The 21,691-nt window shown below is 49.9% G+C and overlaps 1 protein-coding gene across 1 annotated transcript; it reads right to left on the bottom strand.

Moving 5' to 3' along the window:
* Positions 1 to 90: 90 nt before the first annotated feature.
* PRPF40B (pre-mRNA processing factor 40B) lies at positions 91 to 21,686 on the bottom strand. Its single transcript, XM_090273129.1, has 26 exons — positions 21,635 to 21,686; positions 13,884 to 13,964; positions 12,978 to 13,121; positions 12,607 to 12,672; positions 11,908 to 11,935; positions 11,654 to 11,679; positions 11,408 to 11,518; positions 10,997 to 11,117; positions 10,882 to 10,906; positions 10,482 to 10,682; positions 10,140 to 10,269; positions 9,992 to 10,056; positions 9,341 to 9,505; positions 9,133 to 9,241; positions 8,610 to 8,760; positions 7,786 to 7,919; positions 7,046 to 7,160; positions 6,809 to 6,900; positions 2,704 to 2,820; positions 2,349 to 2,486; positions 2,049 to 2,144; positions 1,703 to 1,789; positions 1,342 to 1,519; positions 1,009 to 1,070; positions 752 to 895; positions 91 to 651 (listed from the first exon to the last, which is right to left on the bottom strand). The coding sequence occupies exons 1-26, from the start codon at positions 21,635 to 21,637 to the stop codon at positions 559 to 561; spliced, it is 2,682 nt and encodes an 893-aa protein (XP_090129255.1). The 5' UTR covers positions 21,638 to 21,686; the 3' UTR covers positions 91 to 558.
* Between the last annotated feature and the right edge of the window lie 5 nt (positions 21,687 to 21,691).

Below are 21,691 nucleotides of genomic sequence, written 5' to 3'. Positions count from 1 at the left end.
GCCACGAGACACAGGCGCCCTCTGCTGGCCGTGAGTGCACCTGCCTAGCCCCAGCCCTCGATAGCGTATGGAGACAAAAGAGCCACTGGCCATGTTATAAATATTATTTATAAAACAAAACCAAAACAAAACACACATAAACTGAGTACCAAGGCTGGAAGGAAGGAGTGGTAGAGCCCCAGGATCTGGGCAGGCAGGAGCAGGCACTGATGCTAGAGGGTAAGGACGCTGCCCTCTGCCACCCAGGCTGTGTCCACCAGCCTGTCACTTCCCTGGAGGCCCCTTCTCACATTCTATCTACTGGCACCACCCACCCCACATGGCATACACCACCAATCTTGTGTGGGACTGAGGGCAAGGACTGCACTAGTCCGGGAAATGGGGGACCCTTGATCACCACAAGCAACCTCAGGAGGTGCCAGCAATGGCGTGTTGGGGGTGGGGTTACTTGAGGAAAAATGGACACAGACCAGACTAAGGAAAGCATCTGGGGCAAACAGTGAGGGTGATCTAGTAGCCACAGCCTCACACAGACCCAAGGCCGAGCAGCTCATTGGGTCACTGGTGGTCATCCAGTTGCTGCAGGAGTGTCCGCCGCCGCCTTTCCAGCTCACCCTCACTCAGCTCACTTTCTGACGTGTCCCAGCCCGTCTGGTGGAGCAAAGGCACAGCTCACCCACAGCCTCCCCTGCGGGCCATGGAGGCCTGGACAGAGCGATGCCTGGGCTGGGGCCAGGCACCTGCCTCTCACCTTCTCCTTCTTGATTCCAAAACCTGGGGAGCGATTAGGGAGCTCTGCCAGCCGGAGCTCCCTGTCCTTGTTCTGTTCTGGTTCTTTCTCATCACCCTCCTTGCCAGCTTTCTCCTCAGGGTCTGTCACACTCTCAGGACTGTTCTGTAAGAGCCCAGAGCCCGCCTCCTCAGTTCCTGTGAAGAACAGCCCGGAGGCGGGTGGAAGAGATCTCACAAAATAGCAGGGCCTTGGGTAGAAGTTCCTTCTCTACGCACCGACTTGTGTCTTCTCTTTTTAGTTTTCTTTTTTGGTTTCTTGACTTTCCGAAGGCCATGATCTGGAAATAGAAACCACCCTCCACTAAGTCCCATGGGAGAAGGGATCGTCCTTTCCTCTGCCACAGTCCATTTGTCTGCTCACTATTCACAGACAGGGATCTACCTGAGGAAGTCTTGTCAGTCGAGTGTTCCCCCAGTTTCCTGCCTGGGCAGGGATGAGCTGTTCTTACTCTTTAACAGGTACAGCCCTCCCAATTCACTCCACCCTCAGGCTGCGGCTCCCCAGGGTCTCCTCTCAGTCTGGGCCAATTTCTCTAGCTCCCAACTAACCTGATCCAAGGAGAAGGCGGGAGGATGGGGAGCCCCGTCCTCCAAGGGCAGCACCCCCACTTTCAACTGAATCAAGTGAGGAAGAAGGCTCAGAGCCAGACTCAGAGGGGTTCCGCCGCCTCCGCTTGGGGGGCCGGAGAGATGGTGGGGGCAGTTCCTCCTCTTCTGACTCGGAGCCCTGGGCAAATCAGGAGATACATGTCAGCGCAGACATTCCCTGGCCTCCGAAAGCCCTCAAGTCTGGGAATTGGGGGCAAAGAGAAGGACCCAGGACCAAAGGAATCCTCAAATCTCCCTCCAGGGAGATAACATATCCCCAAGACAGTCCAGCCTCACCCACATCCATCTACTGCCAACTCACTGAGGGCGAGTGGGAGCGCTTGCGGTGGTGCTTCTTGCCTTTCCTGCCGTGCTTTCGGCCTTTGGTGTGGAGGTGCTGGCATTCAGTCTGGAAGAGGCAGAGGGAGGAGTAAGGAAGGCACCTGGGTCAGCCTCAGGAAGGACCCTCCCTGCAACCTAAAATGTGGTTTGGCCTCCTTTCTGAGGTTTGAGCCTTAGGCCTATCCAGGGCACCTAAGACCTCCCCCACCTTAGCTGTCCAGGGAAAGGAGAGCCGGAAGGGGGTGGGGGCGAGATCTCCGTGGAGCTGGCCTTGGGTGTTCAAGCATCTAGAATAGATACAGAGGACCAGAGAAGCTTTGCCTCACCTCCAGTACCTGCAGGAACTCCCGGAAGAGCCGGATCCGCTCCGACTCCAGGGTGATCTGCTCAAAGGCTGAGTCGCACACAAAGCGCTCACGGACCTTGAACAGGAGAGCACTGCTGATCAGACCAGCCCCGGCACAGCATGGGTGCCGCCATGAGCACAGGGCAGGGCTGGGGCGAAGGAAGGAGGGGAGCCTGAGCTGGCCCCAGCTGTGTTATGACTGGTGTGGGCCCCCAGTGGTGAAGCACCGCTGCCCTCAGGACTGAGGGGTTGGCGTGTGGCGCCAGGCTGCAGTCCTGACCTCTTCCCAGGCAGTGCCCAGCTCCAGAGCAGGCACAGCCTGTCTCAGCATGCTTCGGAAGGCAGCTTCCCTGCGCCGCAGCCTTCGCGCCTCCTCCTTCTCCCGCTCTCTCTCCCGTGCTTCTGCTTTCTCCAGTAGCTGAGGGCAGAAAGCAGAGTAGGGTCACCTAGGAGGGTGGGTGCGCGGACCCCACTCAGGCATACCTTAGGAGGTGGGAAGTTGGGGTCTGGGCTCCTATCATCCCCTGAACTGGGGTGCAGTTATACTGGGGCAGTGAGCGAGAAGGAATGAAACAAGACAGGGATGAATTTGAGCAGGAGCCCTGACTACAGCCCCACCCCGCCCAACCCCTCACACTATTGAAGGTCAGCTTGATGTTGCCTGCGTCCAGCGCAGCAGCCCTCTTGTCAAAGCTTATGACGTGGGCGAAGTCCTCAAAGGCTGTGTTCACCTCCACACAGAAGCCCCGGTCCTGTGGGCACAGCAGTGCATGAAGCAGGGGGCAGCACCAGAGCGGGCAGAGGGTCCAACTACAGGATGCTCGAGGAGTCTTCCCACCCCAAGAGATCCACGGGACTAGGATGCATTCAGAAACCAAGTTGTCCACGTTCTCATCATTAAGCCCCCATGCCTACCCTTGCTGTGGTTGTCACAGGGAACTGGAGGGTTGGATCACATGGGGAAAAGGAGGGGAGGCGGGGGGTGGGGTGTGTGTGTGTGTGTGTGTGTGTGTGCGCCATGTCTGCTGATTGATGCCTGATTTTCTCACCATTAGTTCTTTGTTCTTTTAGCTTAAAGCTTGGGCCCCTTCTGGGCCCTCCAGCTGCTCAGTAACTCCCTTGCATTCTTAGCCAACCCATTCTTAGCTGGTCCCATTTTTCGGCTGTACTGAGTGCTTACTACGTTTCAGCTACCAAACTGAGTGCTTCACACACATTTAATCCTCATCTCTAAATTTAAGCATAAATGCTAGTCTCCTAATTTTATGCAGAAGGAGAAACCAAGGTTTAGAGAAGCCAGAGCACTTGCCCAGAGTCTCATAGCTAACGAGTACCTGACTGAGCGAAAACTACCGCAGGTCCTTCTAACACCACAGTCCATACTTGTAGGCACTACACCCGCACAGGTGACTTGGTCCATGGGAGAAACAGAGACCATCTGGCGTGCAACTCCCAAACAACATGAAAAACACCTCAGTCTCAAAGCACCACAGGCCAGGCTCTGTGATTCTCATGTAAGCCTCCCAACACCCCAATACAATAGAGGCTTAGGGGAGTTACCTCACTTGGCCCAAGACAGCATGGTGGGAAGTGAGGCCACTGGAGTTCAAAGCCTGTCTCTAGTCTGCCAGGGCACAGGCCCAACTTCTCTTCCTTTCCCTCCACACAGCTCTGACTTGCTCTAGCCTTCCTGCTGATGGCAAAGACAATCTCATCTGGCTTCTTTCAAGAGGACTTCCTCAACCCACACTCTCCAGCCCTTCTCAAACATATCACTCTCTCTTAGGGAATTGAAAGCTTCAGTCTCACCTCTTCACTGGCTCCTTCCATCAAGCACTCACTTCACTTAGCCTGGATGTCCTTTCTACCCTGTTCTCATCTTCCTCAGGCTTAACAACCTGCTTCTTTTCCTTTGTTTCAAAAAGCTTTAAATGTAGCACAAAGGAAAATGAATAAACATTTACTGAGCCTATCATAAGCAAGACATTACAAATGTTAGATTCTCACAACATGGCACATAAATCATCCCCATTTTACAGATGAGGAAACTGAGGCCATTATGTAACTTGCAGAGGTCTCAATCAATGAACAGCCAGGAGTTACCTTGACTCTAAAGCCTGTGCTGCACCATTTTTATGGACATTGCATGGTTGTTCCAGGTTATTCATGTCCCAATAGGGCTTCTTCTTGGTCCTCGTTTACGTGGTCCTCAGTACCTCTGCCATTCACTTCCTCAGTGCTCCCCTCTCCAAGGTCCCCCAGTGTCTCTCTGACCTTTTACTTCCCCTCTTGCATGCACACATTCACCTGAGAATAGCACTTAGTCTTTCCAATCTATACTGTCTGTAGCAACCTCATTCTCTACCTCTTTTTCAGACACATACTAGATATGTCACAGACATTTCAAATTCAGCAGATCCTAAGAAAATTCCTTTCTCGTGAGCTCCTGCCCACCCTGTCCCCACATATGTTCCAGGCCCGGGATCTTCTGTCTTCCAGCTGTTCCAAGTTCAGGGCTCTCGGCATCGTCCTATGGATGAGAGGCACCATCACAGTCTGCCTGACTGGTGGATAGCCACAGGGACTCCTGGGCTTGTTGGCCTTCTGTAAGCAGGAGCCCAAGAGGGGGAACAGGAAAATAACTGCCAAAAGAAGCTTCTTTCTCCAGAAATGTGAAAAACCAGGAGTCAGTGAGGATAGGCCTCCTGGCCTATCAGTAGTACCAGCCACTCTGTGGCTAAAAGTTAAGCATCCAATAAAATTTAGCTCTCCTGGGACTGGATATTTCTACTTTATATGATTCTTTTATTTAATATATGGTATATACTTTATTGCTCCCTGCCCCAGGTTGTCTTTTGAGAATAACTGCCCAAATGGAATTCCTACTTTCTCCAGCCCTGTTCTTCCTACTTAATCCTTACCAATGGTGCCACCATCCCCACACCTCACGCTTTCCCTTTCCTCAATTCGAAAAAACACACAAAAAAACCTTGTGTAAAACCTTGATGTATAAAAGAGAAGCAAGCTGCTGAATGTGAAAATAGAGGAAGGCACATAACACCTTTCTCACCCCCACTTGTCCCAAGCCCCCTCTGGGGAAACTCAGGGACTGTCAGAAACACGTTGAATCACGACAGTTCTCTCCTCACCTGCCTACACCGGTGCCCCACCTGACCTCAGTTCCCACCCAGGTCACTGTAGTTGCCTCCTGACGGGTCTGAATCCAGGGCTGCTCACTTTTTCACCTCATGGCCCCAATAGTGGGGCAGTGGTCTTGAGGGGAGTCAGGAGAGGATGACTCAAGCTCAAAATTTATTTGAACTATTTGTCCCTATACTTCTAGTAGCCTCAGGCTTCAGGTACTAGCCTGCCCCTAAGGATACAACACTCACTCTGAGAGGTACTACTCTCGACCCCAACCAGGGCTTTTCTAAGACATCATCTGAGCAGATCACTCCCGGCTCCCCATTACTTACAAGATAAAAATCCAAATTTCTTATTTTAGCATTCAAGGAATGTACACACAGGGCTCTACTTCCAAGCTGGGACATGAGGTTGCAGAGAAATAAAGGAAGCCACAGGACAATATATGTCTTACTTAAGGTCAGTAATTTTAAAACATTAAGTTTATATTAAACAGAGAAATAATACAGTATTAAAATGCAATACCTGTGTGGATTTATAAGGCAAAACACACGAAACGTGTGTGTGGTGGGGCATTTCTAGCTTTATTCTCTGATCCTTCTCACCTTTGGTGTCAAGTTACTCCCCTTGGTAATGAGGTATACTTTCAGGTGGAAAACTCCCATTTTTCAGAGGAGGAAACTGAGGCTCACAAAGTTTAAATAATCTGTCCATGGTCACACAACTAGTAGGTGGTTAAGCTGTACTTTTACCACAGGCCGTCTGCCTCCACAGCCATGCATCTAACACGATGCCTACTCCCCACTCAAATGCATTAGAATGTTCTGCACTTGCACAAAGAAATATGCTTTCTCTGTTTTCTTCATCAGAAACATGCTCCCTTAGTCCATCATTCACTTTTCCACCTTTGACAGACATGGACATTCAGAACTGTTTCTCTAGTGTAAGAAAAGCAATGTGTATGTGCGATGGTGTCAGTTGAAGTCGCTGCCACGACAGGGAGAGGAAGATAAGGATGACATGCCCCTTCTAAAAGGCAGTGGCTTCGCAGCTGCAGTCCAATGAATGCCTTGCAAAACCAGCCCAGTGCCACTAGATTATCTAAATTTCCAAGAGAAGCTTCAGACATACAATCTCTTGGTCTTAAAATGTTAGCAAGAATTCCAAACTTTTCTATAACGCTCTACAGACCAGAAGGAACCTATCTGTGCCCTTTATGATGAACTATGCTTCTTACCCCTCAAACCCACCATGCTCTGTCGCCCCCCTGCCTTCGCTCCTGCAGTTCCCTGTGCCTAGGACCTCCACCCTCCTCCAGCTACTCCATCTTATAGGCATAGTTCAAATGTCAATCCTTCTGATTCTCATCTCTGTATAACAGTTGTCGCATCTATCTTCCTATCAGGCCACAGCTCCTTATGGGCAAAAATGTTCTTTTATTCATTTCTGTGTCCCCAGTGCACAGTAAAGGATCACAGTAGGCATCTGCTGAACTGAGCTGCAATGTTCCTGCAGAATAGGACTTAGCAGGAGTCCTGACCAGAGAACGTGCCCGTCCCCAGCCTGCGTCCATCCACAGCCCCAGGCCTCCCTCACCTTAAGGATGTCCTTAATGATCTTCTTCTCATCATGGAATCGCGCCTTCAACTCCTCCACATAGAACTTGAACAAGTCCAGAGGGGTGGAGCCTGCGGGGGAAGGAGGGAGGGGGCCCTGGCAGGCAGCAGCTTCCCAAGGCCTGGGAGTGGGGTCAAGGACAGGACCCAAGAGTAGGGGTGCAGAGGCTGGCGGGGCAGGAAGCCAGGCCAGAGAAGGGGAGCCCGGCTGCCTTACCCGGCTGGCCCAGCATGTTGGCAAAGCGGACATCAGTGCTGACCGCTGGGTACAGCTCCATCCAGGTGGACATTGAGTGTAGCTGCCCTGTCTCGTGCAGCTCGTCCAGGAAGGTCTGAGAAGGGAAAGGCCCGTTACAGGGCAAGTGAGACATGGAGGGAGACAGAGCCAAAGACCAGGGAGGAAGAGAGAAGATGATAGGAGAGGCAGGGACAATCCAGACTGAGGAAATGCAGGCCAGGGTGGCAGAGAGCAACGCGAAAGGAGAAAATGTAAACAGAGGGGGACAGACTAAAACGTGAGAGTGGGCCAGGCTGGGAGGCAAAGAAACAAACTTGCCTGCAGTACAATCTTCCCATGACTTGGTTTCAACTTCCCTGTGCGTTACAGCTAAGTAACCCCCACTACTACCAGCACCATCGCCACCTCCAAGCTGGCGGATGGGCTCTGCCTGTCTGGCTCCCCACCAAAGGGAAATAAACAGCCTAACTGCTAAGCTGTGCCTTAGGATGCTCTCTGCGGACAGCTTCTGGGTGGTGCATACATCTCATCCCCCTAGAGGGGCAAGGCCAGGTTGAGGGGACACAGCAGGGGAGACCTGTAGGCATAGAGGCCTTGTGGAGGTGGGACAGGGCTGGGCACTGACAAAACAGTGGGCCTGACAGAGGAGGTGGGACACAGATGAAGAGGCTGTGGTCTGGGACAGAGTTGAGCTCTGATCCAGGGGGTGGAAAAGATACCTGGAAGGCCTCCCGGTTCTTGCGCTGCTGGCGCCGCTCCCGAAGCCGGGCCCGCTCCCGCTCCTCCTCCTCCTCCCTCTCCAAAGCTCGAATGTGCTCCTCAAAGCAGATCAGCGCATCTTCCTTGTCCATGTCTAACCACAGAGAGGAGGCTCAGCAGGCAGTGCCCCAGCAGGACGCCCTCTCAGTCCCCAGCAGCCCTACTGCTTTGAGGATGCTGTCCCTCTAGGTGCTGGGGACAGCCAGGATGGAAGGGCAAGGTGAACAGAGGGCTCTGTGGGAGGGGGTACTGGAATGGTTGTTCTCGAGGAGGGATCACTGATTGTATGAGAAAAAATCATCAAGAATTCAGCTTTTGTAAATTTAGTTACCAAAGTCATCGTGTTTATGAAATCAGTTCTCTTGGGATCTAAGGTTTCAGTTTATGAAACTGGAAATCAATCAGGCTTTGATGCAACTTCAGAAGGTGAATTTCTGATATTGCCAGTGATTACAGGCCACTAACAGCTTATTGTAACATGTGTGACCAGTTAACATTCACAGTGCCATGACAATTTAAGACAATTCATATCAGCTATAAAAGTCGTTGTCTCTGGGTCTTCTAATTCCTACCCTAAGCTCTTCCTCCAAGGACACACAATCTCCAGGTCAACAGTGGACCCTGGAGGGAGGGAGCTGTGAGCATTCTGGGATCTCCAGAGCGGTGGGGGCTCCTGGATGTCCAGGAGGGCAGGAGGTGCAGGGGAGATGCATGGGGGAGTCAGGCTATGGGAAGCCAGATGAGGAAAGGGGAAGGGCAGGTACAAGTGGAGACAGAGGCTTACTCTGAAGCTGATGGTCCTGAGCAAAGTTGGGGTTATCCATGAGGTACTGCTGGGCCTGGGACCATGTGGTTTGGAAGTTGACGCTACTCATCCCATCCAGGATGCTCTTCAGGGCCTGGATATTGCGGCGCCGGAGCTGCTTGGCCTGTTCCTGGGGAGCCACAGGATCAGTGTGAGGCAGGGCAGGCCGGAAGTACTTAGGCTGGCCTGAGCAGAGGAGGATTTTGGGGAAAGGTAGCTAGGGAACCCTAGGAGGGCCAGATGCAAGGCTTTCATGTCCCCAGAAAGAGGAAGGAGCGCAGTTTACAGATCAACCCCTGAGTCCTTCCTGCCCTCCCATGCCCAGGGCTGTAGGCCCAAGAGCAGAAGTGAAGGGATGTGTAAGCGCCACAGCAGCCTCACAGTAAGGAGCTGGGACAGGAGGCATGGCATCAGAAATTAATGACCAGGTTCCATAAAGCGCAAAGACAAATAATCTTTAAGATGACACTGGGGCTGACAAATCCAGCCCAGTGACTATTACCTTCTCCTTCTTGGCCAGGAAGAAGAGGACATCATCATAAACCTCTTTTCGATCCCTCTCAGGGACCACAGCCCAAACCTCCAACTCCCCAAAGGTCTGTTCTGCCCGCCTGTGGAGCACATGGGCTGTGGGTAGGGAGGCAGAGAACACAGAGCCTGGGCACAGGTATTCTCAGGGTTCGCCAGCCCCGCCCAGGCCTGCCCCTGACCGGTAGCGGGTGGTGGAGGTCATGTGCTCGTGCTGCTCCAGGAAGTGCTGCAAGGTCTGCTTAGCCTCCTTGGCCCGTAGCCGGGCCTCTTCTTTCTCCTCCTTCTCCCGCTGCGCCTTGTATGCATTGAATGCCTGCTTTTTCTCACTCAGTTTGGGCAAGGCACTGGGGTGGGAACAGAGGAGTCAGCCTGAACCCTGTGGTTCATGGCATACTGGGGACAGGTCTCCACAGAACTGAGTGAGGGGTCCATGCATGCGTACAGCAGGCTGCAGGGGCTTCAGGAGGCAAGAAAGTTCTCTGGGATGTGGGGAGGCTGACAGGCAGTAAGGGTAAGAGATGGGTTCCAGAACACTGATCATGCTCAGCCCTTATGCTTTGCTGATACTCAAATTACACTCAGGGGTCTGCCCGATCCTGCCCTCTTTCCCCAATTAATTCCAATCAATTCAATTCAACAAGCATTTATTGAATGTCTCATGTCAGATACCTTTCCCTCCTCCTGGAGGCCCTCCAAGCTTCTCTTCCCTTTGGCCCTTCACCCATCTACCACCTTCCTGACTCTGGCCCCTGGGTTTCTCAGGGAGTCCCTGGCCCAGCTGCTCTCATCAACAGAGTCTGGAGGGCCTGGCTCCCTCTGCCCAGGCCTACCTGTAACGGGGATCGGTGACCACCATCTTCATGGCTTGTTCCCATGAGGCATTGGAGGGGACAGCCTGGAATGAAGCAGGTGGGGGTCACAGGGCCTGGCCACCTCTAACTCCCTCCAGGTCTATCCTGGGAGTCCCATTCCCCACACCTTGTCCCTCAGCAGCTCCTTAAAGGCCTGTTTTGCCTTCTCCCGGTTGCTCCAACTGAGGCCAGACCTTTCCGGTTCTGGCTTTGATTCCTCTTCCTCCTGTTGCAGGGGCTGATGCTGTCCAGCAGAACTGGGGGTCAAAAGGAGACTCAGTCATAGCATCCCCCAGTTCCCATAGGTTTCAATGCCCTGGGTGATTAACAGCAAATCACTCCCTTCCTACTCCCTAGGGCAGCCCTTGTCTGCCTTTCGGAGGTCATGAATACATCTCCACACCCTTCCCAAGAGGCCCAGCAGAGGTAAAGGGTTGAACCAGGCTGGGAGTGTGAGGCCAGCCCTCACCTGCTGGGGCCCTCCTCTGGCTGCTGCAAGAACCCCTGCTCCAAGGTCTGGGCAGCATCTGACAGATCACAATCTTCGCTCCCACCAGGCTCAGGTTCTAGGAGGCCCATAGGCACTGGGGTGGGGCCAGGAGGCACAGGCGGGGGGTCAGATTGTGGCTGAGGAGGCTGCGGCTGTAGTGTCTGCTGCGTCTGCTGTTTCCTGCAGATGAGCCGGAAGGGCAGTGTCCAGGAGTAAAGCAGGGATAGAGGCGGCCAGAGGCTGGGGCCAGAGTAGACCACAAGGAGACTGATAGCTGGCTCTTCCTTCCACAGAGCAGGGATCATGCAGTATCCACCCTCACCCCTCAGGTGGCTCCAAGTACGGATGGATAGGTGGGCGAAGTGGGAGAGGTACTCACCCTATAGCTTCTTGTTTGACTAGGGCTGCAATGGGAAAAGATATCATAGTCATAGGGTAGTGAAGGACACACTCATCCCCACCAGAGCCCCTACCCTGGCCTACCCCATCCTCACCCTCCAAGTCATCCAGGTCCTTGGGCCGGGTCCAGCGGGACTCCTTACTCTGGTTGTTATAGTAGTAAGGTTTGCCTGTGTCTGACTTATACTCTCTCCAGGGACACTGGGACAGCAACAGCTGTAAGAAGATGGGTCAGAAGACATCAGTGGGCTGAGTATGCCCTCCAGCCACAGTTGAAAAAGCTAAGGGGACCCAGTGATTAGGGGACACAGGAGTTTTTAGCTACCACCTGGCCTGGCTCAACATGGGGGAAGGTGGACTTCCTGAGATTCTAGGGAGGTTGGGAGTGGTCAGGGATCTTGGGATGAAAGGAACCATAATGCGTATGGTTACAGACTCAGGGAAGACCAAGCACTTGGAAGGGTCAGGGCAGCTGAAAGGAAGAGCCAGAAAGTCCCACTCAGGACCTCTGCCTTAGACTTGAGCACGCTGGGCTTCTCCCACACGGACTGCTTGTCGTCAGCATTGTAGTAGTAGATGCGCCCATCAGGGGTCACATGCTCACTCCATAGGGCCCTCTGGAGGAGGGAGTGCACAGAATGGTGGTCAAGGCCCTTTTCCCAAAGCTCTTCCTCCTCACCCCAAAGACTGAACCTTTAGCACCCCCACTTTCAGCCTTTCTACCCAGAGATCTCTGAGCTGGAAGAACTCACCGGAGGGCCTGTCCCAGCCACAGCAGCTAGAAAAGAAGCCAAAGGAAAGACGCTAAGTCCTCGCTCCAACCTCCATCTCATTTATCCCCACCTATTCCTCCCTTACTCCTTCCCCAGTATAGATCCCCTGGTCCCATCAACATCCCAAGAACACTGGCATCCCAGCAGGCATGATCCAGGGTGGACTCTAGTCCCCTCGCCCCTGTACCCCCCAACCTCCGAGCCTGGGGGGAGCAGGCCCCCAGAAGACTCACAGCTGGCGGTGTCCACACCTGGAGCCGTCTGCCGAAGAAAGAGGAGGGGGAAGGGTTGGGGCCAAGCCCAGTGGCCCCCAGGACCCGGGCCATGGGGGATGGAGAAGCTGGCCAGGCCAAGATCCATGTGTCCTGATCTCAGGGACCTCTGCTACCTAACATGCTTCCCCCACCCACAGAGGCCGTGACTCTGGGATCCCCAGGGGAATCACACAGCAACTCCTTTATTTTCCTCAAGTGAGAGTATTTTGTTGAGGCCCATCCCTTTCACAGTGGATGCCAAATTCTACATGCTACCCAGACACAACTACACTGAGCAGCAGCACAAGAAGGTACAGCAAGATCCCCAGGTGCTGTTATTTCCTCCAGTGACAAAAAGGATGTGAAGAAGGGACTGTATTAAGTGTCCACAGTTATAGCTCTGTGAGGTCAAGCAGTGTCTGGCATGAGTGTGTTCCTTAAGAGAGATGGGCTTAGCAGAGAGTAACAAGAGAGAACGTATACACTTTTGGGGATGAATGAGAAGCAAGAAGAGCTGAGTACATGGCTGGAGAGGAGGACTTGAGTGTGGGGAGTGCCGACAGGGATGAGGATGGCTCAGATGAGAAGAGGGAAAGAATGGAGGTCATGTGCCTGAACTCCAAATCAGGCCCACCGTGCTGTAGTGCAGAGCTGCTTCCTGCTGGCCCCAGTGCTTACCGCTGCGGTGACAGGCACCGCGGGCATCAGCATTCCTGGCATCATGGGAGGTACTATTCCTGGTATCTATGGATACAAGAGAAAAACCAGCTATTGAGACGGGGCAGGCAGAGGTTGGGCACAGTCCTTAGATTCGGTTGGGGCCATGATCCTCACGTGGGCACCTCCTCAGGCCACCCCCTGAGGTATTCTGGGCTTCCAGCTTAGCCTGAGAGTTTTGTCCAGCCATACAGCAGACAAACCGACGTGGGCCTGTTGCAAAGCTCCCCTCCTTCCCTCCCCAGTTTCTGAAGTCCAGATCCCCACTCTCATCTCTATCCCCAGAAAAACTGACAGGTTTTCTGAGGCCCTGGAACAGGGCAGAGGATTACCTGTGTGAGTGGCGGTGGTGATCCTATTGGCGGTAGCATTGGGGGCATGATGCCAGGTGGCATGGGGGGGATGGCTGGTGGTCTCTGACTCATGGGGGGTAGCCCCATTGGAGGAAAGGGTGGGGGGATTCCTGGAGGGGGCATCTGGAAATGAGGAAAAGAAGAGATAATGAGCAGAGAAGACACTGCCTTGGACCTGGCAGGAAACATCCACTGTCTCCCACCCAGATGTTCCACCCTGGCTCCAAGGCAATTCTAAGACTTTAGTTGGAGAAGCACAAAGAATGAAACTGCCTCCCTCCTCACCACTGAGAAAGACTGGTAACTGGGGGGGTCATCTGGCTCTAACAGGCAAGTACACAGCTTCTTGAGAGATAGGGGAGGAAGAAGGAAAAGAAAAGTATAACCACCACCAGACTTTGCCTGGAAGGCTCCACCTCTTCATAACTCTCCCCAGAGGCCTCTCGGATGCCGGGCCAAAAGGCAGGAGTTCAGGTACCCAAACCCCTAGTCCACTGCCTTCCACCCCTTTTTCTCCAACTCAGTCACCACCAGTTGCTAGTCCAGCCTGACTTCTGTGGCATATTTAAAGAATACAGACAAGGAGCAGTGAAAGAGAAGGACAGCCCACCCTGCCCTCACACTCCCAGGGTCTTTTCCCTTCCACTTCTACCTCTACCCCAGCCCCAGTGTGTCCCAAGGACAAAAAGACAGGGGAAACTGTCAACTATATGAATGGAGAGCTGAACAGCAGCCTCTCCCACCCCAATACTGCAGCAAAACCATCCCTCTTCCAAGGGCAGCAGAAGGGGTTTTTCATACAAAAACCGTGCAACAGTGTTAAGGACTGGAGAATCATGGGTGCAGGCTGGAAAAGCCAAGCCCAGTGAAAGGCATAAAACTTACGAAGGGTGGTGGCATCATGGGGGGCCCCGGTGGGAAGGGGGCAGGCGCTGCTGGGGGCCGGGGACCAGAATCGGGAACCGACTGTTGAGGGAGAGAAAAGTCATAGGACCCAGGATGGGCAAAGAGATGGGCTTTTGCAAAAGGAAGCAAAACGGAAGCAGAGGGCTAAGGATAAAAAAGGAGCACAAAGTTCAGAGGAAGAGTATCCAAGACCAATTTCCTGCCCACCTCCAACTCTGAGCTCTGCGTAGGTCTCCTCTCTCTCTTCCATCAGCCCAGAGCCAGCTGGCTAAGCCCCTTCAATGTCATCTTTATTTTATCAGTATGAGTTTCCATTTTGCCAAAGCCACCAAAAAGATAGAGGAGGCTGTACTACAGGCAGACTGGCTCTGCCCAGGGCTTTGCATCCACTCTCCTGACTGTGGGCAAGGCTGTGCCTTCCTCAAACCAGTTCATCTGTGGCCTCTCACTCACAAGGTATCCAGGAAGGAAGTGGTCTTTTTTCCTGTTCCCCCACCTGAATTCACCCAGGTACAGAGATTCAATACCAAAGCCCTCTAAACACAAATAACTAGTCCATCGTAAGTACCCGTCACCCTAACTCTCCTCTCCCCACTACCAGCCCCCTCCCCTATCTGGCTTCCTCTTTAGTCGCTTACTCTCTTGGACATCTTCCACTCCCAAGCACCTCCCTCATCTCTTTAGCTCTACTCCTCCCCTACAGATCCTGAACTCCTTTCCCTATGGGTGAGGCTTTGAACCGTCTCCCCATCCTGCACCTAATGGCTGGCCACATTCCATCCTTTAGTTCTCAGATTAAGTATCACTTTCTCTAAGAAGCCTTTCTGACTCTATTTAAAGCAGACCCTTCCAATTTATTCTCTACCTGATCCCCTTTTTGTTTCCCCTTAATAGACGGTAATACCAGGGATCATATCTGACTTGTTCAAAGCTGGATTCCTGGCACCTCCACAGTATCTGGCACATAATGGGCACTCAATAAATATTGAATGGATGAATGACAAGTTAGAGAACAAAAACTCTCTACGTAGAATCTTCTAATTCTAAATATTCATTCTGTATATAAAGCCCCACATGGCCAAAATTATGTCTATATAAAGTTTCCATTTGAGCATGATTTGTAAAAATGGATTGGAATTACCTAAATATCCATCAATACGGAACTATGAAATTATGCAAACATAAAATGGAATACCATGCAGTCATAAAAAAGAATGAAGCAGCTCATTGTCTTGATATGATACAACCTGTAAGACATAGTAACAAATGGGGGGGAGGGGACAAAGTGCTGCAAAGTTTTATCACTTGTATAAACTCTGGACACAAAAGATGACAAAAAATTAGTGGAAGGAGGACTGAGGTGGAAAGAAGTTATTAATATACACCCTTTTGTAACTTTTAAATACCCATATGACTGTCACCCATTAAAAAAACATTTAAGTAAACTGAGGTGTGGAGATGCAGTTAAAAGGCCCTACGCTTCCTCCTCTTTGCTTGAAAGGAGAGGGTGGTAGGGAAGAGACCCAGGGGAAGGTGATCCAGGAGCCACCTCACTGTGGTCCAATTTCCCTACTTCCCCAATTATCTCTATGTTGAGAAGTCTTGGCTTTTAAAAAACACTTTCTAATCTCTACCTTTAGCAATATTTGTGCTTCCTCTCTTCCCGCCTATCTTGTCCTAAGGAGAGAAGGGGATAAGCCAAACTACTCCAACGTGAATCCTCTCAGTGTTCAGCTCCTCCAGCCTGGTATCAGACCTGCTCCTGCCCCCTGAAACTTTGCTTAGCATGGGAAGGCAGAAACTAATCAATACGGGAAGAAATCCAATTCTTTGTGCCACACTTTCCCACCTCAAGCTGCCTTAGGATCCTCTCTGCCCTCCCAGATGCTATGTAACCATCTTTGGGTCCTACCAGGCTCCGCCACTGCCCGTGTCAGAGACTGCTGCCATCAGCTGTCCACGACAGAAATGCAAATCACTCTCTATACCTCCCCCTTCCTTCTCCATACATCACCGAGTCCTACTAACTTTACCTCCTTAGAGGTTCCTTGAATCCATCTACTCTTCTCCATTTCCTCCTCCACGTCTACCACCCCTTTCATTTGGTCCTCCCTCATCCACTCCAATCTGCAGCCATAACGAGCTCATCAAAATGCACCTCAACTTTGGCTGGTGTGGCTCAGTGGATTGAGCGCCGGCCTGCGAACCCATAGATCTCTGGTTCAACTTCTAGTCTGGGCACATGCCTGGGTTGCAGGCTGGGTCCCCAGTTGGGCGCATGCGAGAGACAACCAATCAATGTTTCTCTCTTCTTTTTCTCCCTCTTCCCCTCTCTTTAAAAATAAATAAAATCTTTTAAAAAAATGCACCTCAGGCCATGTTATTTCCTGGCTTAAAACTCTTCAATGGCTTCCCACTGTTCTTAGGGTAAAGACCAACACCCCTTCCCAGAGCCTGGGAGGCTGTGAGACCTTTGCTCAACTGCCTTGCCAGCCTCATCCACACTGAGCTCCTGGGTCTGCTCCAACCACACTGACCTTCTCTAAGCTCTCCACCTCAGGCACCCACCTTTGCATGGGGTGATCTTCCCACCAACCCTACACATCTAGCCTACATATCCTTCCCATCTATCAGTCAACATTTCCTCAGAAAAGCCTTCCTTCCAACCTGGTGGACCAGTCAGCACCCTCCTTTACATGCCCATACACCATATACCAGGGAAAGCCTTCAGCAACTATCCATTCGAATTTTACAGTTATTTGTACAGTTCTGATTTACTCTTATATGGCACTAATAAAAACAAACACTGCCAATTAAAGCATGTTACTCCATTGACTTTAAGATGCAAATTGACTTCAGTAATATTAGCCTGTGATCTTAGAATCAATGAAACACCTGCCACTTCCACTAGGCTAAAAAACTAATGGCCAAGACTGTCTTTGTGCACCCTGATACCCTCACTACCTGCTACTGACATACAGTAGGTACTGAATGGTCTTGACAAGTCCCACAAAACAAAGCCATCGGTAAAACTTAGTAGTTACACGGAACATAGGATGTCAGACATGGGGAAGGGATTCTGGCAACCACCCAAGGTAGCCCCCTTTTTTCAGGTGAGAAAACTATGGGGGAACAATTAGTCCAAGGCCTATGGATAAGGGCAGATGTAGGATTGAACCTAATCTATCTTCCAGCCCTACTTCCTTAACCCTTTGAGTGCCAACGTCGCTTTGAGTGACGCTGACATTTTCCCAGAAGTGCCAGCGTCACTCCCAGAAACTTTTTGATGACTATAAATGTAAATAACAATGGAATAATTCGTATTTTATGTTTCGTTCTTTTTTTTGTACCTCAGGTTATATATTGATGTTTTCTCATGTTGACCCAAATTTTGAATTTTTACACTTGTTCAAATACTGACATATTGTTATAATTTTTGCTTAAATTTTAAAAAGTCCTTTTAATTTCATTTATCTTTGCAATAATTGTTGAAACTATGCAGCGTGCATGATGAGGAAGCTTTTGCTATTGTATTGTTTTTGCATTTCATTTTTGTTTATAAACTTTTTTACTGTTGATATCTATTGATATTCAGTAAACCCTCTCTACATTGCGGTTCACTTACTGCGGCCTCATGGTATTGCGGGATTTTAAAAAATATTGTAATTATTTATCGCGGATTTTTCGCTATATCGCGGGATTTTGTGGTACTGTATAAGTATGTTGTTAAAGTTCTGTAGGTTTAAGAGTGTAGAATATGTTTAAGAACATAAGTAGTGTTTATAAAAGTGTGGAAAAGGTTAATAAGGGACTGGGAATGGTTTATAAGTGTGTGGGGTTTATAAAGCCTTAAAAAATATATATATAGATACTAAAATAAATGTAAGGTTCCTACTTCACAGATTTCCACCTATCGCGGGGGGTCTAGAATGTAATACCCGCAATGTGAGGGAATACTGTATGTCTCTAGTGTGAATGTCGTTTGTATTCATTATTTTTGTACATTATGAATTTTTTCCAAAAGTGTATGCAATATTTGGCATACTTCTTGCTTGTTTTCAATGTTGCTATGTGTTTTTTCAAATTATAATCATAGGTTTTATATTGTCATATATTATACTTCAAAAGCCATATTGAAGGGAAGAATTTATTTTTTCTAAAATAATTGTTATAATAATTTTAATGCAATAAATTTTTTGCTAAATTGCATCAAAGAACACTGCTTACAAAAGAAGAGTGTATTTATTATATGTCGTGAAATTTTCAGCAAATTATTATGAGTAATAATGTTTTTATAGACATTTTTCATAAACTGTGCCATTTCTCAGCAAAATAACCTGGCATTTCTCACACTAATTTTAGCAATTACGCATGGCACTCAAAGGGTTAAAAGCACATATGACCCTATTAACCATTGTCACCTCAATTAAAAAAAAAAAAAAAAAAAAAAAAAAAGGCCTGGCTAGGTAGCTTCATTGGAACATCATCCCCATATACCAGTGTTGTGGATCCAATCCCCGGCTGGGGCACCTACAGGAATCAACCAATGAATGCATGACTAAGGGGAACTACAGACTGATCTTTCTCTCTCTCTTCTCTAGAATCAATAAATTTTTTAAAAAAAGGCACATCCCTGACCAGTTGGTTGGTTGTCACCCTTGTCCTGCAAAATAAAAGGTCACCAGTTTAATTCCTGGTGAGGACACATGCCTGGGTTTTGAGTTCAGTCCCCAGTCGGGGCATGTGCGAGAGGCAGCCAATCAATGTTTCTCTCACATCAATGTATCTCTCCCTCTTTCTCCCTCCCTATCTCAGTAAAAATAAATAAAATCTTAAAAAATGAAATAGTTTTTAAAAAGCATAGTTCCTGCCACAAGAAGCAGATCTGTTTTCTTACTCCAGCATATCCCCTGCAACCTGTGTAGTAGTTAAATCAGCAAGGATCCAACATTTTCTTGCTTGATAAGCAGTGATGGCTCCCTACTGCCCACCCTACAGAATATCTAGCATCACAGTCTTTCCACAAGGCCTGTGCAGTAACTCTTCTCGGATTCTTCTGATTCAATGGCTTCCTCTTCCTCTTTGCCCACAGAGTATTCCATGTGTTTCTTTCATTCCACTTTGTCTCTCACTTTGTTCAAGATGACCCAATATTCACACCTTCTTCAGGTTACCTTTATGACAATCTTTCACATATACACACATCTACTTGTACTACTTTGCACCAAGTGACATGCTACTCTGTGGATGTTTGTTGGGTGTTTCATGGGGGACTGTCTGTCTCCCTACTTGGGTGGAGATTTCTCTGCATTGAGTTTTCTCTTTTTAAGCCTCTTCTGAGTGGCTAGTCAGAGCCCTGCACATAGTGATGTGATAAAAACGCAGACTCATCCTTAGCCTTACTAGATCTTTGCATACTAGAATATCCTAAAAAGGCAACTGTGTGTGTGTGTATGTGTGTACTTGTGCCCAGGTACCTTTGTATAAACTGTCTGGGTAAAGGCTGACTATGATGAGACAGAGGCAGCCTGGCAGAGACCTGTGTGGCTGTGGAAAGGAAACTGGAATCAAATACTGGCTTGGGAAAACCTAAATAATGAAAAACTAAGTGTATATTACCATCTTTAACTTGGAATGAAGACCCCTGGCAAGGATCCAGACACTGGCCTGCTTTTGGACAGAGAACAGAGCAATGGAATGAACATAAATTTCTATGGAACTCCCACAGCTCTCCTTTCCCCAAGAGTCCCCTGTGCAATGTGTATATTTCCTTTCTTTCCTGAAACACCCCTGTACAACTTTAGATCTTATTACATTTCTGGGTGAGATTCTGAAGAACTCGTGCGAGAAAGGGATATAGGAAAGGGGGCTGAAAGAGAAGCAGATCCTGTTTCTTCCTTGGAACAAAACCATATTTGTGGGCTGGGGAGAGATGCTGAGGAGACAGTTGATCATCTGATTATCATGTGTTCATCTGGACCAGTGGAAAGACCCCCAAGATGCAATCAATTCTTTTCAGCCTCCACATCTAAGGGTCATCTCAGAACTGAAGACTCAGAAGAAAGGACAAAAGGGAAAAGGGACAAGAATGGAGAAGCAGAAAGAGGGAATAACAGCTAATAGGTAATATTTATTGAGTGCTTATTATGAGCCAGATATCATGACAAACATTTAATCCTCACAACCATCTTAGCAGTTATTAACCCCATTTACAGATAAAGAAACTGAGGTTCAAACAGATTAAATGACAGAGGCAGGTTTGGAATCTAAGTAGTTTGACCCCAAAGTCTGTGCTTTCAAGTATTTCACAAAGCTTCCTCCCAGCAAGGACAACGGTGCCACAGGTATTTCTTACACTCAAATTCACTGTTTTCTTTCCCAATCTTCACACAATCCCAAAATCCTCAGACAGCTACGTGATCCCAAGACTGACCTGGTCTGACTCACTCCCTGAAGTGATACGTGTTGGTAAATGAAGCCTGAAAGGCACATCTCTCAGAAAGAGTAAGTCCTCACCAAAAAGTATTATGGAGGCTGAGACCTGCTGATTATCCTGTGGTCCATCTACATGCTGCCCTTCTTCTTCCCACCGTTTTCAAGACCATCCTAGTCCCCACTCTCCTGTACTAGCCTTATTACTCCTCCTGCTTGCAAAGATACTGTTTTCCTAGAAAATATCTTCCATTGCTTCTCTCTGATCCTGCCATCTTAATCATCCTCCCTCTGAAGAACAGAATGCTACTTCTGGTCTTCATCTTTATTGGGTTAGGGCTCAACCTCCTCCTCCTCTACTTAAGAGACCTTCCATCCCTCCACCAGGATTCCAGAGGCTCTGGCTGGCCTGCCCCAGCCTTGCAGGCTTTGTGCCTACCATCCCTACTCCTTCATCCCTGGGGATTTTCTGCAGCCCCAGCTGAAGGCCTGCCTCCATCTTCATCCTTTCTTTTGCTTCCCCACATCCTCGAACCCATTCTCCTGAAATCTCTCAAGAACCACTCCATTTTCGAGCTGGAAGCGATCTAGACTATTGTTCTTATGCATTTCCTTTTATTTTTTCATCGATAGGAAATCTTTGGCCCAAAGAAAGGTAGTGACTTGCCCAAGGTCACACAGAGTTGTTATAGTTTGTTGGTGGCTGAGTCAAGGCTGGGACCAAGGAGCCTCTGCTCTCCTATTTCTTGGACTACCCAGCACTGGGTGGGGGCCGGAGGCCTCTTTTTCCTCAGGAGACGGTGCCCCCTCCTCACATCAGGAGACAAGACGAGGAAATGAAAGAGGTCTCCAAGAGGTCTTAAGGGGCATGCATACACGGCTTCCAAAGGGAACAAGCACGGAGTCTGGGGGAGGGGCATGGCGCACGCCAAATATCCCAGGAGAAACTGGAGCCCCCACGTCTCCCCTTGTTTCGTGGTTTCCACATCTCCTGCCCCCTCTCGTATTTCTCGACCTTTCTCCACAAGCCAATCCTTCACTTTCTCCTCCTCACAGTCAGGCAACTCTTGTTCTCTTAAACAACCCCCTCCCGCCATCCTCCATCATGGCCTCCCCCACCCCTTCTTCCCAAATCCCCGACCCCAACCCCTTTCCCGGGCTCCTCGCCCTAGCCCCTCATATCCCTCGCCCTCCCCCGAGGTCCTGTGTACCCCGGCGTCCTCCCCGACCCCGGCCCGGACCGCGGAGGGCGCAATGGGACCGCCCCGGGCCCCTCCACCCCCGCGCGAGGACGTTACCATGCCAGAGCCTCGGAGCAGCTGAGCCGGCTGGGCCCACCCGCCAGTAAAAGTCTC

Source organism: Furipterus horrens, unplaced genomic scaffold (assembly GCF_987537825.1).
Source record: "Furipterus horrens unplaced genomic scaffold, mFurHor1.1.pri manual_scaffold_4, whole genome shotgun sequence".
Taxonomy (NCBI): Eukaryota; Metazoa; Chordata; class Mammalia; order Chiroptera; family Furipteridae; genus Furipterus; species Furipterus horrens.
The sequence above is the reverse complement of the archived record's forward strand: the minus strand, read 5'-3'. Positions and strand labels throughout refer to the sequence as shown.

Excerpts from the sequence above, each read along its gene's own strand:
- PRPF40B (XM_090273129.1), bottom strand. Across the intron at positions 12,673-12,977 it reads CACCACCGCCACTCACACAG|ATACCAGGAATAGTACCTCC; the intron begins GTAATCCTCTGC and ends TTGTATCCATAG. Across the intron at positions 9,506-9,991 it reads GTCACCGATCCCCGTTACAG|TGCCTTGCCCAAACTGAGTG; the intron begins GTAGGCCTGGGC and ends TTCCCACCCCAG.